Below are 18,540 nucleotides of genomic sequence, written 5' to 3'. Positions count from 1 at the left end.
GCTGGCCGAGCTGCTGCTGGAGTTCTCCCGCGCGCAGTACCGCGCCAAGGACGGCGGCGGCGGCGGCGCCAAGGTGAGGGCCGGGGCCGGGGCCGGGGCCGGGCCCGGGGGGCGGCGGCGGCGGCGGCGGGCGCTGACGCCGTGGCCTCGCGCAGGTGGAGCGGATCGAGCGGCGCTGCCTGGAGCTCTTCGGCCGCGACTACCGATACAGCGTGATCTCCAACGCGCACGGCGAGGTCTGCGCCCACTACCCGCGCCACATCGTCCTCCTGGAGCGCGACGCCGGCGCCGCCCGCGACCCGTAAGGCCCCCGGGCCCGGCCCGGCCCGCCCGGCCCGGCCCCGGGCAGCGGCTCCACGCTTTGCACCGGCGGCTTTGCCTCCCGTAGCAGTCGCGCTTCCCCGGGGCTCCCGGGAAGCCTGATTTCTTGTGCAGCAGCTCATAAGTTAAGACCTGTGACTTGGGGAGCAGGAAGGAAATGGGATGCTCCAGTGCAGCTCCGGCTCTGCTAGGCGCTGTGCTTGGGCAGGTGCAAGTGCAGGGTGGATGCCTAATGACTGCGGTGCTTTAGCTTTCCTAGAGACACAAAGAGCATGTGGCTGTGGGGTATCTCGCTCCTACAGGTGCCTGTGGTCATGTTAGAGGGCCTGTGCTAAGAGAAAGTTTGGTCTGGGAAGTATCTCGTGGCGCTCCAGTCCGCCTTGCACCCCAAGCAGGGACAGAACAGTCCAAGACAATCTTGGCAGAAGTAATCTGCTCCCGCTATAGTGTGTAGCTCAGAAGGTGTTTAGGCTTAGAGACTCAATGGGAGATGCTTGCTTGCTGCTTAGTGTTAGTGGATGTCAATGTGTTTCTGGACTTTGACCCACGTGCTCAGAACTGCACTAGTCTGGCTTCCCGCTGGGTTTTATCTGCTTCCTATAGCTCTAACAACAGCCTTTCATTTTCTCTCTTCCAACAAAACATAATGCAGTTTTCCAAACTTAACTGTGATCGCAACAATAACAACATACTCCAGGGTATGGTAGTTACTGTGTTTCCATCGTGATGGTGGCGTGTCTGCAGCTGCCTGGCCTGATGGCAAGCCACCCGTTGTCATACTGAACATGTGTCATTCAGATGCTGTGGCAGGAGGGAGTCTTTAGACAAAAATGACAACTGATGGACAGGTGGGAGAAATTCTGCTTAAAGACTAGAAAAGATTGAACTCCTTAGAAAGGAGAGAAGCTGAAGTCTGAAGCTGTAAATATAACTAAGAGTATCTATAGGGAAGGAAAAACAAATGATTCTATTTTTCCAGTCCTTGCAAGAGCAAAGGGCACTTATTTTTTTGGATAAGTAGTCTATTCAAAACAAGTATAATTACATTTAGTGTCTTGTTTTCTTCTGAGACTTTTGCAAGCTGGCAGTGGAAATAAACATTTTACATATTGACTCTTTTTGAGCCTTGATTCGCTGTCCTAGAGAGTCATGGAAACATATTCTCCTTTGTTTTCCCCTCCTCCCCATTTTCTGCGTGATAATCTCTGTAAAAGCTGCTAGATCACTTTTACATGAATCCAGGTTTTAGTTGCAGCGTTGTACTCTATGGAATAATTGTGAAATACAAGCAAATCTTAACAATATAGAGAACATTGCACTTCTTGTGTTACAGAACGCAAGAACCTCTTCCAGTGAATGGGACACTCCCTCTAGGACCTAATGTCTTTGGCTGCCTTTCATCTTTGTATTGTTCTTACTCAGCTGGTAAGATCTCCTTGAAGTGTGCAACATGCTTCGCACCTCTGAGAATACCAAACGTTTTTCTGGAGGCAATTCTAGCTTAGGCTAACTCCATCAGTTCTGCTGGTACAGCTGTTTCTGAAGCTGTGTGGGGAGCTAGCAAAGAATGGTTATTTTTAACCCAGATGAGTTTCCGGGTCCCATTCGTTCTGTGGTTGTGCAGCTGGGGGAAGAAGAGATGTTGCTTAAGAGTTCATCAGACTTTGCTCTCACTACTCTGAAACCCAGCAGGCCCATGAGGCAATGAAAGTATGGGAAGACGCTGGTGTGTGGTTTTGGCTAACAGCCAGGGCAGCGTGTATCCTGTTGTTGCATGCTGCTTCTCACGAGCCACGGAAAACAGTGGAGGGCATCCGACAGCCAGGAGCCTCTTCCATGTGCAAATGGCTCAGAAAGCTAATGTCCCCTTAAGAGGAGTGAGCAGATGCTGCAGGGAATGGAAAAGGAGGGACACGCTCAATTCTTGCTGTCTTAATTACTGTCACAGCACTTAATAATAGTGTCTACATCCCAGACATAGACCATGTCTTTGGTTTCTATTGCTGATTCTGTTGTGTCTGTACTCCAAATGTATAATTACAGTTGTGCATAATAATCTGAATATATATATAGGATGTGTGAGGAACAGTTAAGTTCCAAAGCTGTTATGGCTAACCAAAGAGAAGCCTCTCTGCTTCAAGCCTGTATAAAATTTACAGTTGACAAAATGATTGCTTGCTCCTACAGAAAATGTTTCCCTTGCATTTGAAAAGAGAAATTCAGGTTTAGAGGAGGGGGGAGTGCCACAGAGAAAGTTTGTCCAGTGGTATTTTCTGGAAAACAAGCTTCTGAAAAACAAAAACACCTGAAAATTCAATAAGTAAGACTAAAGGTATGTGTGGTTCCTTCTTCCTCTTTCTCTCCCCTGCCCCAAACAATTGTAATGAGGTTCTGTCACACTGCTCTTGAAGTGTACTCTCGTTTTTGAAACTTTTTTCAGTGGTACTTACTCCTGCCTATGCAAATTTAAACACTTTTTTCCCTGTAAAGGAGAGAGGTTCATTCTCTTCCACCCCAGCGGGGCGCTGGACTCCTGTCTCAACCTCTGTCGCAGTCCTGCCAAGCTGATTCGATTCATTCCCCCATTCTGTGGTGCCTCTCCTGGGAATGCAGTTAGTGTGCTAGAGGTGAAACCTGTTGGCTGGTCTCTGCTCCCAGGGGAGATGCTTTTTGTATTATTTATGATCTTCCAGGGGGCTGAGTTTTGCTGTATCCCATTTCTGGATGTAGAAGCAGTGCCAAAGAGCTATTCTAGTAACACATTATTAAAGTTTTTATCGTCTTCCCCCCTGCTTTGCAAGTATTTTCCATCATAAAGGAAAAAACTGAAGACAGCTGGTGCAGAGTGCAAGATGTGTCTCTTAATCTTGCACATTCATTTAAAAACAACCCCCCAACCAAATCTGTACATCAGAATCTCTCAAAGGTTTAAAATAGTTTGAGTATTAGGTGTAACACATGAAGCAGATTCTTCTGGAGCTGCTCACAGGCTGTTCCTGAGGTGTGTGTTAGTCAGATGCTCTCTGAGGAGGGTGTGCTAGTAAAGAAACAGATTGCTGAGCAGAGCTTCTGGCTCTGTTTGCAGTCACAATGCTGAGCAGAGTTTGGGTTGTGTTGATTGAGTGCGTGCTTCCATAGTTTGCATGTAATCTTGTATACACTCTGTAAAGCATAGTGGGTTAGCATTTTCCCTTTCTTTGCACTTGGCATCCTTGGGTCCAAAACATTTGAAGAAGATGAGCTTCTTGGGTTCTGATTCTTTAAATCATAGTATATGTCAAGGTTGTTTTGGAGCTAGTCAGTCAAAATAGTTATATGTAGGGGAAAAACATCAAAAATCCTAAGTGTTATCTGTGAATTCTGGGAATGCATTTATTTATTTAAAAACAAACAAACCAAAAAAAAAAAAAGATAGGATTTGAAGGCCCTGATTGTGCACTCTCTGATTTCACCAGCACCACCTCCTATAATCTCTTCCATAAACAGATCAATTTCCATGTTAAAAATAGTTTATTTCTTAATTCTTCTGGGAATGCATGCTGCAGGTAGGTTACTTTAGACCCTTACTGCTGTGAGGCTTGGAAACTTAATTTCCAGCATAAAAGTACCCATTTGTTCTTAGGCCAGCATTATCCTTTGAGCTTTTTTTCTTCCCTGTTGCTAAGTTCTCTCCTTCACTCTAATGCATATATTGTTGTGTCCTCACTTAATCTTCATTTGCTCAGCCAAGGAAGCTACAATAGTTTCTTTTGCAACACAGATGCCTATCCCCTGCCCATCCTAGTGGTCTTGCTGTGCCTCTTCAAGCAGGTGTGTGTCTCCTGGGTGTAGGTTACTAGAATCAGGTGCTCTGTCTTAGCTGAGATCCTGTGCTCTGCACAGTAGTGCTAGTACTTCTCTATTTTACTGGAGAATTTCCCAGGATCCTGTTTGTCCCCCTTTTCAGACTTACTGTGTTGACAACCTATTGGTGTCCAGCAATCAACCATTTCGTCTAGACTCTTCTACTAAGCTTCACTGCAGGGAAGAATTGACTAGAAATTCTTGTTAATAGCCTCTAAGTGTGTGATCACCCATTTTTATATCATTGAACATCATCTCTGTTCTACTGTGCCAATCTAGATGCTTGCCCAATTCCTTGTGGAAACTCCAGTTGTCCCATGTGTTGACCATACTTGAAGGTCTGAGTAGTTCAGAAGTAAATTTGAATTCATATCAAATTTACACTGGTACTTCAGACAAATTATAGGAATTTGAAGTTGCTTCCAGAATGTGTCTCAAGCCCAGAGGGCTTTTCTGTTCTGTTTTAACCAGAGAAGCAAAGAAACTTCAGCTGTGTAGATGCAGCTGACATTAATCTAACTACCCTGCTCAGCCCACTAGCTAGTTTACAGACAGTTGTCTAATTTCTCAGTGATGGACGTATTCAAGTAACCAGAATTAAGGTTCATTGACTATTTAAGCTTTGATTCTGTTTTATTTGTTTTTGCCTGTAAAATTCATTCTGATAATCAGCAGTGCTGAGCTTCTTTTTGAAGAATGCTAGTCTGCACGTGCTAGTCTGTAGCAGATTGTTCTGCCAGGCACTGACAGTACTCATATTGCCAGCCTGCTGTTGCTCCTGAAGATGCCTGCTGTTGCAGACTGCGCAGTTGGTCTCTCAAAAATAAAGTAAAGGAGACAAAAGTGTCCACATGTGTTGGATAGCAATGGGAGTAATTCTAATGTCCTTTTGCTTGCTAACTTTGGAGCTGGTTTCTAAGCAAAAAGGGTGGGGCTTGTGGCCCAGGGTGATGGTAGGCACTTCACCGCAAGAGATGCAGGGAGGTGCGCTGTATACTGAACCGAGTCTCTGTCCAATAGGTTTGAGAGCACTGTACAGGTTGGCAAGCTGCAGGACCTTATCAACCGAAGTAAGATGGCGAGGTGTAGAGGACGATTTGTTTGCCCAGTCATCCTATACAAGGGAAAGGTAAAGCTTCATGAGTTACCTGTCTTAATTTGGAAAATGACCTTTCTCCCTGCCATTTCATCTATGCAAACTTGTCTTCAGTGGGTTGTTACCTTTCCTAATGCTCCAAAATCTGGTCTTAGGTGCAGGCAGGCAGGCAGTCTGCAGTAATAGATAGCATTGGCTGTGTAGGCTACATAAATAATCTCTGGGGGCTTCAGGCTGTTTTTCCCCACTATGTCATGAGCATTGCACCAAAAAGCTAGTATTTTCTACATCTGTCCATTTCCTCTAAAGTACCAAAGATAACTGGCCTTTGAGAGGGGAAAGACAGCTGTTGTCACTTCCTCTGCCTTATCCTTTCTAGCAGCAAGTTCTCTTTGAATAACTTTTGTTTCTAAAGAGAAGTTTCCCTTGTATGCTCCCGGGGGGAGAGGGGAGCAAGAATACATACATGATCTTACGAATGTGTGGGCTTGTCTGCAAGGGGATCTACAAGAAAGTAAAATCAGATTATTTTTTATGTGGATTGCCTAAGCTGCATTGAAACCCAGCAGGAGTAATCTCATTCAGAATTTATGTAACTTAATTTAGTTTTTTTTATGCAATGTTTCTGAATTGAATTAATAGCAAAATCGTACCTGCGACAATTATAATCTGGCATGGCCAGAGCTGTCATGGGCTGAACCTACTGACCCTTATATGTAGGAGTGAACTGCCCAGTGTGGCATTGGATATGACCATCCATAATCTTATCAACAGGAATGTGAAGGATAAGGCTCAAGCAGGATATTAACAGAGCATGAATGCTGCTAATTTATCAGGAGTTTAATGTATTAGTGAACTGGAGATGAAAATATGATTTAAAAACTAGCTACATATTGAGGCTTTTGGGAGGCTGATGTGTTTGGAGAACTTAATCCAGGTCAGGCTGGGGTGCAGGGAAGACTGCTGAGAGGCAGTTGCTGTAGGTAGCAGCCATATCTATATAATGTGACAGCAAATGGGACATGGGCCTGATAAGACTTTTGAAGCATATGTGGTTAATAACAAAATCTTCCTCCAGTATATTTGCAGATCAGCAACACTAGCTGGCTGGGGAGAGCTCTATGGGCGTACCAGCTACAACTATATCTTCTCAGGTAAGCGAAGAACCATCTGTTACAAGCTACTGTTAGGCTGGTCAGTTCTGGGACAGTGACTGAGACACGAGACCAGGCTTTCCTGGGAGCAGGTGCAGAGCTCTATTACGGACCTACTTATGTCAGGCCCTGAATAATAGGGCAGAGCATGAAATCTGGTGTCCGTTTCCGAGTGCTCTGCTACAAGACAGTGCCATGCCTCACAATGCAAGGAGAAGAAGCAAAAGAACTTGAGGCTGAAAAGTGAGGTATGGGAAGCATGTAGACAAGTAAGGCAGCATGGTGGATTCAGGATATTGATCCTCCAAAATTGAGGTTGGGAATGAGGGAGGAGAGAGGAGAAAAGCTTGCTGTTGCTTGGGTGATCATCATGCAGCTAGCGGTGAGATATGCCAAACTCTGGGGAAGTTTCGTCAGGGGAGTTTTGAGTGTCTGGTGTATGAGATACAAAACTTAACTTGATGAAGAACTGAGCAGCACCATCAGGGGTGCCCTTCCAGCTGTCAGTCATGGGACTGCAAGATTGCCTGAGATCATCTGTCCTTTGCAAGGACAAGGGAAGAGTGGGCTTCATTAGAGAACAGGCTCCTTAGGGAGAGGAAATACAGAGGGCAATTGAGAGCACTTGCATGTGGAGGGAGACCCCCAAACTGGCCTTTTGGGGGACATCTATGTGTGTAGGGCATTGGGATTGAATTGCGTTATACAAGTTTCAGTTCTTAATGTCTCCCTTGCAGGGGGTTCTGACGATGCTTGGGCAGATGCAGAAGACATTTCAGAGGAAGACTCTGCACTTAGGTTTGTGTGCATCACTTGGATGAGAAAAAGAGAGTTTGGACCAACCCTGACTGGCTAAGACACTGAATGCTGCTCCTTCCTCCACAAGCTGGGCTTTGGTGCTGGCTTGAAGTCACCATTGAGCTTGGAATCTTATTTTCCTTGCTTTTGAAAAAGAACCTTTCATCATGTGTTTGAACATGCTGATGCTAAAGGCTGGCTAAACCCAGTGCTGAAGCCTGTTAATCCACTGCAGGAGAAAGGGTTGGGGTTTGGAAGATGTCAGGCTGTTAAAAAGGCCTCTAAATTATGCAGAAGTGTTTACTTCATTAAAAAGCACATCTCCAGGCTGGAGAAACGTTTCTGTATTTTACTTATGTGCTTGTTGCTGTAGAACAGAGTGAAATATGGCGGGGAGGGACCCTAAGCACTGAGTCTGCAATACCATTTCATTGCAGTGTGACTCTGAGCTGTGTGGACAAGACTTGTGCTTTGGGGATTATGGCTGGAAGTAGTTCGAGAGGCACCGTGGCTGTGTCATGCAGCAGTCAAACCGACAGGGTCAGTGTTCTGTGCTGATCTGGCTTTACGTTGTACCGTGTTGCAGAAATGCAGACTCCCAGCTGTTTGACAAGGTCAGAGGGCATGACATCAAGCTGCTTCGGTACCTGTCTGTCCGATATATCTGTGACCTGATGGTGGAGAACAAGAAGGTGAAGTTTGGCTTGAAGTGAGTCTGGGTTCATTTGTTTTTCTGCAGGCTTTGAATTGCAGCTAGTAGCCCTCACTTGTGGATGGTTATTGGATCTGTACCCAGCATCCTGGGAACAGTCCTTTGAAATTTCCTACAGAAATTCAGCTAATCAGTGCTGTAAAGAGAACCCCAACATTTTAGGCCAAAGAAAACTGTAGCAATGAGGAAGATACCTGCTTTGCTGTGTTGTCTTCTGCAATCTGAGTAGGTTTTCTCTGTAGAGCTTTAGGTGATGTGGAAATTTCAGAAAGGGGAGAGAAAAGAAGCCCTCTGTTTCTATATGAAAACAGATAAATATGCTTTCTCTGGTATTCCTCTTACAGAAAAGCTTAAGTGTTTCTGTCCCATACCTGTCCCTTTGGATTTGGAGTTGCTTGAGTTCTACCTCTGCCCATTCCTGAGTCAAGCCATAGTGTGAGGAGATGCTACAGGTGGCTTTTTGGGTGCCAATGTCTTTGTGAAAAATACTCTTAAATGTCTGTTCTCCTCTTGTCCTGCGCAGTGTGACGTCTTCTGAGAAGGTGGACAAAGCTCAACGTTATGCTGATTTCACGCTTCTCTCCATCCCATATCCAGGTATAGGACTGATGTCCAGAGGGACTCCCAAGGGACAGATGACAATCATTTTCTGGGGACTGGGAACTACAAGTGCGCGTGGTGAAATGACTGTGGCTTCCTGAATGTTTCCTATGCTCCTTCTGGAGGGGGAAGCTCTTTTAAACTGAGAATGGTGCAATGGAACTGGAGCCTCTGCCAGTGTGAGTCAGCATTAAGCACTCTTTGAGATGGCAGAAGAATTTCTCAGCAGTTCAGTTCAAGTGCAGAGAATAAGTTGCAGAGATGGAGTTGAGGTTAAGACAAGATCTGTCAGTAGCCACCAAAGTATTTTGGCCTTTTCCATTCCTGCAACTGCAAGCTATTACTTGATGCAAAATGTATTATTTGGTTCAAGCTGTCTACAGCCCCAGTTCTTAAGAGTGTTTCCTAGTCCCAGTGCTTGCAGAGAGAACCTCTATAATACATATTCAGTGCTAGGCAAAACTGTTGACCTGAGCCTGCAGTGTATGACCAAGATACAAGCCACTCCAATCTGGTCTCCCTGGTTATGTTGGTCCTTGCTCCTGCCAACCATCACTGGGTCACTTGCTGCACTCTTAAAGGTGAGCTGAATATAGCTGGCTGGCTCTGCTGTCAGGCTTGGTAATATGGCTGGAAGTGAAACTGCTGCATTTGAGGTCTGTCTGCAAAAAAGGACCCCCCCCTTCCTTTCACACAAAGATGGGGGAGGTACAGGGAGGAAACCCCAAAGCTATTAATGGAGGCTCCAAACCCAAATTTCTTAGTTATTAATTGTGGCCCTCAAACATTCTTAAGATACTTTTCTATTTATACAGAAATTGATGACAATTCAGATAAACTGCATTAAGTTTTCTATCGAGTTTGCTGTGCAGATAGCAGAGGCATATAGAAATAAGAATATTACTGGTTTCTGTAGCAGGTGACACAGGTATAAGCTGCATCTGTTTGTCTTACCAAATTGAGACCCTGGGAGATGGTCTAGATAAGTCCCTGTCTCTGCTCCTGTGGCTTTTGTAAAGCTTAGGTAAGGCTGCCTTTTAGGAGCTCTTTCTTGCCATGCTGGTGATGACCTCTATAAAACTGGACACCGTTCCTGCAGGTGTGACCAGATTCCTGCAGTCCTGCCTCAGAGGAGAATATTGTTGTTCAGTTAAATCCAAGTGTACACATGTAGGCTCAGCAGCCTTCTAATGACTGGCCAAATGCAGTGGTATGTTCTTACTGACGTTTACAGGTTTGCACTGAAATAATTTCTGTTTTCTAATTTATGGCTGAAGTTATTCCGAGATCCTATTGTGTAGGGCAAGCGAGACACTGTCCAGTCGTGACAGTTTAGGGTGAAAGGCTTGGGTTAAAATGGTATCTCTGTAGATATTTTTGTGCTCTCCAGTACAGAAGTCCTCTTTCCATCTGACTGGTGGTTGGCCTTCGTAGATTCCAACACTTACTGCCATTATCCTTCGTTCTTTGCTTTAAATCTTTAAATCTGAGATTTAACTCCAAACAAAAACAGATTTAAAGCAAAGAACGAAGGATAATGGCAGTAATCTCAACAAAGAGATGGCTTCGTGGCTGTGTGTTCTTGAGAGCTAGTCTTGTCCTTGCGTAAGGATTTTTCTCCAGTTGAGTTGCTTGTGACTGACAGGGTAAGAATCATTGTGTGTATAAGCAGTGCCTGGTGCAGAGGTGTCTTGATAATAGGGGCACTCAGGAGGTTCTCTGACTTACACAGCACCTTGGAAGAGGTGCTTCGTGCAGCCTGCAGGCAGCTGCAGTGCTAATGGTGCTGCTCAGCTGTGACTAACTGGCTGCAGTTTGCAGCAAAGATTTCAAATAGTTATTTAAGAAGAACAGAACCTAAAGGAGAGAAACTTCAGGAGGGATGGACTTGGGAGAAAACCCCGGTTACAAAGTTCGTGGAAGGGAGAAGCATTTCTTGTATCTGTAATTTTTTTTTTACGCTGCACTTGGCAGTATTAAAAGTATGAAATTAAGCAAGACAGGCAGTGTCTTCTGGTGACAGGTAAAGTGTCATCTGGAGTTTTGCTTCTGCACCTTAACAGAGTGAGCATGTCTGTGCATTGAGGGGATGGTTACAGTGGCTCACTTCCTCTGGCAGTGTCTGGTAAATCTCCCAGGGCTTACCTGGGATGCATTTGGAGGCTACCTTGGAAGTTGTTATGTGTCTGCTTCCTTCAGATAGGGCAATTCTGGTGTTTGAGAGAGGAGACGTAATGTGGGAGAATCCACAGGCTCCTCTGACAGAGCTGTTACCTGCAGCAGATGCCCTGTGGTATTTGACTTTCCCCAGGGTTCTGCCAACACCTCCCTTTGCTAGTTCCTTCTCAGTAAGGATGTCAGGCTGATGCCTCAGATCTGTGCAAAATCCAGTAGCCCTGGAAAGCACAGATCATTCTGTGAAACCTGTTGTTTGGGAAGATATGAAATGTATCTCTCAAACTCCAGATTTACTATGCTTTTAGAGTTTGCCCTTTTGTCTGCTGTGTGAGTGAGCTCACTGCTTGTTGCTGCTGAGAGGCCATGCTGCCAACTGTACTTATTACTGCTCTTCACTTCCCACAGGCAACAGTTTTGATTGGCTTGATGCTTTGGGGCTCTGGGCTGCCAGCACTTTCAATCCCATAGGGCAGTTCAGTTGTTAGATATCAGTTAGCCCAACAGTTGTTCATTACCTCTTTTCTTGCAGGCTGTGAATTTTTTAAGGAGTACAAAGATCGGGATTATACAGCTGAAGGTCTCATATTTAACTGGAAACAGGTACATGGATATTACAAAATGGAAAGCTGTGGGCTTTAGTGTGCTTAAGTCCTGTCTCAAAGAGTTCTTGAATTATGGTGTAAATGTTGTATGCTTATTCCCAATCACAAGGAGGAAATCAGCAGGACAAAACAGTTAGTGAAGGTACTAAATGAGTCATTCATTATAAAAGTCGGATGTAAAATAAACGAATCGTTATCCCTAAATCTAGGATACTTGACTTCTCATAGGAGACATAGGTTGCTCCTGTTTTTTGTATCAGTGATATTTCATTGAGAGCCTCTGTTTTCAGTTTTGTATTCATATTCTCTCTCCTGCTGGAGGAGATGGTTGAGTAAGCAGGAACAGCCCAATAGGAGTTCAGAAACTAAAATGCCTTATCCCTAGCTTTCTGTGCTCTTAACAGTGAAAAGCTTGTCTTGTCCACTAGTCATTCCTCCTCTAACAGTGGGAGTTAATTCTTACCACTACAGGTTTTTGCATCCAAAGATGCTTTCTTCTAGATGCACTATTTGGCAGTTGTTGTTTTGCTTTCTAGATCTGATTGCCTCTGAGTCAAGGCTTTTCACTAACTAGGTATGTCTATTTTTTGCAGGATTATGTAGATGCCCCATTAAGCATCCCAGTCTCTCTGACCCAATCTCTGAATATTGATTGGAGTGAGTACCAGGTGAGGAAAACGAGTGTCTCTGTGGGAGGTCAGAGATTCAAACAGGAAGGATCATTAAAGATTTGAAGTTTGAATTGTCACCGTTGCAGTATTGTGGCTCACTTCATGCCAGCCCACTGAGAGTGAGGCTGCAAAGTTAATTGTTCAGAATAGCAATGATAATCCTCTACCAAAAATGTCCGTGAGGGTGGTGTGCCCAGAGGCAGCTGGCTGTAACACCAAATCTGTTTTTGTTGCTTGCTTACACCTGGCAGTCCATTAGGGAGGTGTATCACTAACAAACATAAGAAACAAGCCCCATTCCGGGAATTGTAATTATTACCTGTTCACAGCAATCTTAGCTTAGGCACATGCCTTCAGTTGACAGACTTCCTTGGCTATGGAAAGAGTCCTGAGAAAGGTCAACTTTCCCTTACGCTAATAGTAGCCAACTAACTAAGCACCTTCTGTAATGGTTGTGCAAGATGCCTCTTCTATGATAGGAAAGTAGTAAATCATAATCGACCGTAGCGTGTCTCTGTTGTTCATTAGTGTGACAGCATCACAAACTGAGTGAACTCCTTGCCTGAGCTTTGAGGTTCACCTTTGTTCCTATCTGAGCTCATCACCTTGTACCACAGCACTGTTTAGTGTGCTCCTTTTCACACAACAGTGAAGCCGCTGCTGTCCCCTCCCTGGTCTTCTCAGGTTTTGTGATGGTTGACCACTGTGCTGGAGGGTGTCACACTCCTGTGCTCTGTAGGTGGAAGCACTGCAAAACCAGGAGTGCTTCCCAGTGCTGGGGCCACCATTTCTCAGTCAGTAATAAAAATAATGTTAATATGCCTGCATAAGCAGAATGATGGAAAAGTAGCTTGCAATGTTGAAGCAGAACTAATGGGACCACAGCTTGCTTATGACTAGAAACTTGTTCACTAGAATACTAAGCAGCCAGTGCTTTAAAAAGTCATACTTTTAAAAGGCATGTTAAAAATTGAAGAGGATGTAAGAAGTAAATGCAGAAATGATCTAAGGACTGGAGAAGGTGCTTGAGTCGAAGCTAAAGTTCTCAGTCCATTTAGCTAATCACAAAGGTGACAGAGAGTTGACTTAATTAGCGTATAAGTACCTCCGCGGGGAGAAAATACTAGTTCTAAAGCTCTCTTCAATCTAGAGAAGGAAAATGCATAGGAAACAATATCTGCAAGCTGAAATCAGACAAATGAGAACAGCAGTTTTGCATGTTATTTTTGAGGGTGATGTGATGGAACAGACTGTCAAAGGAACAGTGAACTTTCAACTCCAGATTAGATGCTTCTCTGGACAGAGTTGTTGCCAAGTTCAAGCTTTAGGCTGTATATGAGGCAACTAACAAAACATTTTGGTCTGTGGTACAGAGAGATCAGACTGGATGACTAAAAGATTCCCTTTGTCATGAACACAAGATTGGGTTAAAGTGGGCAGATAAAGTCTTTGGAAAGATGTGCTTCTCTACCCCTCGGCTCAACATGTTTCCCATTTCCCTCCTCTTCTGTTGCTTTGCAGGCTTCAGGGCAGGGTGGTACGTTCTTTGTCTGACAGTAGTCTAAAGTGCACTTACACATACATAACAAGCTGTTCTGCTTTTGAGAGGCAAAAATGATTCACACTAATAACTGTCATGATGGAACATTTGACCTTCTCCTTGCCTCATCCTTGCCAGTGCTATCCCATTTACGTTGGGTTGGTTCTGGCTCTGATTGGATTCTCAAAATTCCCTACATCTTTTCTGATACAGGGATTGAGAACAGCACACTTGAGCTCGTTTTGATCTCTTTATCCATGCAGGTGAAACACTTGCCTCTCTTGAAGCACCGGAGGGGTCTCTGAGTTCAGAGCCCTTCTGTGCTGCTGCTGCCTGAGCATTACTGCAGAAATCTAGTAGCCATTTGGAGCTGCTGGAAGTGGGTCAGCCCTTTGCAAGCGCCTGCTGGGGCTACTTACCTGAGCTAGTCAAAGAATTTTGGGCAAAGTGCTCCAGTTGTGGGGATGTGCTGCTAACCTGCTCACCCCATCGTGCTGCTTGCGTCAGGTTTGCAGCTGTAACGTGGCTGCTGAGCCATTTTGTAAAGTGCGTGTATGCAGGGGGCTGCAGAACTAGGTCAGTGCTCCGCAAGCGTTCACCGGCTCGGCTCAGTCTCTCGGAGCATGGTTTGTCTGGAGCTATGGGGCGTCAGGCAAGCAGGTTCTGTGCTTAGCCTCCTGGCCAAAGGGGCAGGCTGTGAGGGTCCTGACAGCTGACTGACCTGGACAGTAGAAATGGCCCTTTTTTTCTCTCTCCCTTTCCCCTCCTATCTGGCCTCTCGTCCCAAGGGCCTGCTGCAGAGGATGAGGGGAGTGATTAGAGCCCTTAATGGGAAGGTGTGCTACGCTCAGCAAGGGCCATGGCGTTATTTTTGCTTAGCTGCTGTTCTGGATAGAGAGGCCAAGAACATGGCAGCCTTTTATTGTGAGCAGACCCTTACTGTTGTCATTTCTTTTTCCACATAGAGCTGGGACCTCGTGCAACAGACACAGAACTACCTGAAGCTGCTGATTTCCATCATCTATAGTGATGGTAAGGCAAGCTCCTTGCTCCCAGGGTCTCATTAGGTACCTAATTACGAGCTCCTTTCATCATAGCTACCTCAACTTGAAGTAAGTGTGTAGCCCTACGTTGGCTCTGGACACAACAACATTATGCATAGACTTGTGGAGTAGATGGAGCTGTGGCTGACTTTGGCAGCACAGCTCAACAGAAGACTCTCCTGCAGTTAGTTTTTTGGAACACCCTGCAGATTTTTTGGAGCCCACAGGAGCAGTGCCCTGTGTGTGCCTCTGTGCAAGTGTGAAACAGTGGGAAGGGGAGATTTGCTTTTCTCAGAGCTGATGTCTGGATCCTTCTGCCTTAGGCTGAAAAAAAATATTGAGTTGGAGCAGATCTATTTCTGATACGGGGATAGATAGTGGTAGTGGGTTGCAACTGGGAAACTGTGTGTTTTAGGAAGCAAAATGATGTTCCTAACTAGTGACTTTGTGTCCTGAGCCCCTGTCAGAACTAGGACAGCTCGTCAGCCAGGGCTGTTGACAACCCAGGACAGTCTGAACAAGTTGTTGGCTGCCACCTCCAAGCAAAATATTTTGGCTAGGTAGCTGAGCTTTGTTCCTGCAGCACAGATAGGCTGTGGGGATGGAGAAGGGCTTATTGCTACAGATGTGCCATAAAAAAACAGGCGCCACTCTTGTTTCAAATCCTTTTTTTTTTTTTTTCTCCTCCTTCCTACTCCCACCTGGAACAGATGATAGTGGGCTCCTGGTGCACTGTATATCTGGCTGGGATCGAACTCCTCTCTTCATCTCTCTATTACGCCTCTCCTTATGGGCTGTGAGTACCTAGCTGACATGCTTTGCTTATGGGGGTGATAGCTGGGAGAGGGAGTGACCATGTCACCAGAAAGTGGTGGAAGAGCTATTACTGTTCCTTTTAACCACGCTGGCTTCAGAGAGGGTGTGGGATAGGCTCTGATGCAGAGCCTGACATGCTGTCCTGCCTGATTATCACAGAGGGGTAGAGCAGCGTACTTGCAACTCTACTCAGAGGATTCTCCATACTGCAGACCGCTCAGCGTTTGGAATGCCACATGCTGTAACCAGGAGGTGCCTGACCCCCACTTGGAGGCAGGGCAGAGCAAGCTGGGCATCTTTATTCACCCTGGCAATTTCCAATAGATCATGAATTCCAAATCCTTACGTCAAAGGCTGCTGCGTGAAGGCTGCCTCTCGTTTACTTTGCAGGATGGGCTGATCCATGCGTCCCTGGAGCCGTCTGAGATTCTCTACCTGACAGTGGCCTATGACTGGTTTCTTTTCGGGTAGGCATACTAGGGTTTACTGGCATATGTAACTCTGCACAGCAGGGGTGAAACCTTCAGGGGGTCATTTTAGTGTTTGCTCACAACCAGGGGTGGGTATTGGGGCTCCCACTGAGTTGTTGAGTTGGGACAAGGAGGGGCTGATGCATTTTTCTACTAGAGGCTTGGGCATCTGGCTGCTCTTGATGGCTTGTGCCCTTCTGCTGATTCTGGCTTCCAGCATATGACCTTCTTCTCTGCTCTCTTTCCAGGCACATGTTAGTCGATCGACTCAGTAAAGGAGAAGAGGTGAGTGTTTAATCTGGGAAGGTAGCTGAGCCCAGCTTTCTGTTCCCTGGGTGCTTGTTTAAGGTAGCAACGTCACTGTTTGCTTCCTGATAATACTGCTAGTCTGGCTGGGCTCTGAAAGGGCTGTTCAGGTGCTGGAAATACAAGATGGGAGCATTGCCCATGTTGCTTTCTGATGCGTAAGATGTGGGAATGCTTTTTTTTTTTGCTCAGGCTACAATCTGGTTGGTGAGTGTCAGTCCTGCCAGCTCCCCTGCTGTGCCTTAGTGTTTAGGCCCCTGGTGAAAGCGAGCAGGGACTCTATTCAGCTCAGCAATGAGAAGGGATGCTCAAGGTGTCTGATTCCTGGGAGCTTGAAAATAAAGCTGCACAGTCTTGTGTGCTTGTCCTGAGTGCAGCCTGGGCGCTGCAGCTGCATGTGGCTTGTGTGTCATCACAGGTTCATGGAGCAGCTTATGCTGGTTCTGGTGTGCATCTGTGGGGCTGTGCCTGTCTGGATCTGTGGGTGCACAGGTGGGTCTGGGAGGCAGTTAAGATTAGTGGAACTAATTTTGTTCAGATCTTTCACTGCTTAACAGCAAGTGATTGCTCTGACAATAATTGCAGCACACTGCATATCATTTTTGGATAGGAGCCCGCAGATGGGGAGCGTGTCAACCCTATTAATCCTCCGTTCCTCAGGCTCTTTTATCTTATTAGTGAGTCCCTGCCTCTGAGCAGTACTGCACCCTTTGCAGAAAACAGAGCTGGGCCCCTGGCATATTTTCCATCCTTTGAGGGTTCAGGATCCCATCTTAGTATCTCTCCCACCATTCATTCCCTTCCCAGAGCTCTGCTGGCTCATGACTGGCACCAGACACATGCAGAGCTGCTTGCTCAGCCAAGGGAAGCGTCAGTAGCTGGAGTGGGAGGGAGGGCATGTGGCTAGCTCTGGCACTCGCCAGTGCCCACAGGAGGAGCAGAGGGGCTCTGCTCTGTCAAGGTAGGTGGGGTGGCAGAGGCACAGCGGGGTGAGTGCTGCAGCGCAGGCTGGTGCATGGCAGGGCACGAGCCTGGGGCCACAGACACTGCATGGGCTGCATATTTCCAAGTGCGATAGTGCTGTGGTGCCAAGGTGGAGCGTGTGACTGTTCTAACCCAGCCAGTCCTGCTGGGGTTTGCTGCTTGCTCGGATGTATAAGCAGCTGCTGGGGTCCATCCCTTCTCCAGTCGATGGTATAGGTGCCCACTGTATGCTTTTGGCATGCGTGCAAAGCATTGATAAGGAGACTTGTTATGCACTCCTTTCTGGGACTCCATATGGTGGGGAACAGGGTCTGTTTTACCTGTAAAACAAGGCACAGGATGGGTCAGGGGCAGCCTATAGCACATTGGAATCTGGTAGCTGCAGATTTCTTGCTATCTTCTTCCTGCCAGCACCTCCCTGCCAAGATAAGAGGTTGCTTGGAGCCTCGGGTTCATTCCTGAACCAGTCTTCTTTCTCCCTTTACTCAGATTTTCTTTTTCTGCTTCAATTTTCTGAAGCACATCACCTCTGAGGAGTTCTCTGCTGTGAAGTCGCAGAGGTAAGGAGCCTCTGCCTGCTGCTGCATGGGCTACAGAGCCAGGGAGCTCGTTAGTGCTCTTCCTTTGGGGAGATGGAAGCCCTGGTGTCCTGGCCCAGTTTTCTTTAATTTGTTCTGCACTCTGAAGGCTGCAAAACGGGGCCGAGGCTTGTGAGGTGCAACATTGCGCTCTGAAAAATTGTCCAGGCTGAAATGTGCTCTCTGCTTAATGACTGTCCGTGGCTGCCTAAGCACGGATGAACTTAGAGGTGTGTGCTCTGGCTCAAGCGGACTGCACAGCAAGGTCCGTCAGGCACTGCTGGGGGGAGCGGGGTGGCTGCTCTTTAATAGACTGCTAAACATTAGCCTTTATTTCAAGAGTAGCATAAAGAAACAAACCTGACCCTGGAGGAGGCTTCTAACTCTGATTAAAGGTACAACTGCCTACAGCAGACTGTTGCCACGCTCTCAGAAGTGCAGGGTGTGTGGGCTGGGATTGTTAGAGTCAGATACTACCCGCTGGTCTCATCCCCTCTCCTCTGCCCCTGCACAGCTGATTCACCCCTTGTCTGAGCCAGTGTGTGCTACAGAGATCTGACTCTGGCCAGACTCCATGCGGTGCTGCAACATGGCTGAGGTAACCTTCTCTTTCCTTCCCCAGAAGGAAGAGTTTGCCACCTGGCTTCACCCTGGAAGAGATCTGCATGCTCCGTGAGTGCAGCTGCTGAGCATCAGCCCCTCTGGGTGCTGGTAATAGTTGATTGCTTGGGGGCTTGGGTTCCCAGTGTCAAGGTGACTACAAATAGGCTGTGCTTCCCTTGAGGCCATGCAAGAGTGATGCCCCAGGAGAGGAAGAATCACTGAATC

At 46.4% G+C, this 18,540-nt stretch overlaps 1 protein-coding gene across 1 annotated transcript in view; it reads left to right on the top strand.

Annotated features, from left to right (window-relative positions):
* Positions 1-18,540, top strand: part of MTMR14 (myotubularin related protein 14) — a 38,274-nt gene that overhangs the window by 5,430 nt on the left and 14,304 nt on the right. Inside the window, exons 2-16 of the mRNA XM_085324664.1 lie at positions 1-73; positions 156-301; positions 5,185-5,293; positions 6,339-6,414; positions 7,152-7,212; positions 7,799-7,921; positions 8,448-8,521; positions 11,232-11,302; positions 11,898-11,972; positions 14,481-14,547; positions 15,269-15,354; positions 15,765-15,841; positions 16,093-16,129; positions 17,624-17,694; positions 18,335-18,384. Of these exons, the coding sequence (XP_085180790.1) occupies positions 1-73; positions 156-301; positions 5,185-5,293; positions 6,339-6,414; positions 7,152-7,212; positions 7,799-7,921; positions 8,448-8,521; positions 11,232-11,302; positions 11,898-11,972; positions 14,481-14,547; positions 15,269-15,354; positions 15,765-15,841; positions 16,093-16,129; positions 17,624-17,694; positions 18,335-18,384 (1,196 nt within the window). The remainder of the gene's footprint in view (positions 74-155; positions 302-5,184; positions 5,294-6,338; positions 6,415-7,151; positions 7,213-7,798; positions 7,922-8,447; positions 8,522-11,231; positions 11,303-11,897; positions 11,973-14,480; positions 14,548-15,268; positions 15,355-15,764; positions 15,842-16,092; positions 16,130-17,623; positions 17,695-18,334; positions 18,385-18,540) is intronic.

Source organism: Rhea americana, unplaced genomic scaffold (genome assembly GCF_003343005.1).
Source record: "Rhea americana isolate MKP2758 unplaced genomic scaffold, rheAme1 scaffold_120, whole genome shotgun sequence".
Lineage (NCBI taxonomy): Eukaryota > Metazoa > Chordata > Aves > Rheiformes > Rheidae > Rhea > Rhea americana.
Note: the sequence above shows the minus strand (reverse complement) of the source record. Positions and strands in the feature narration are given on the sequence as shown.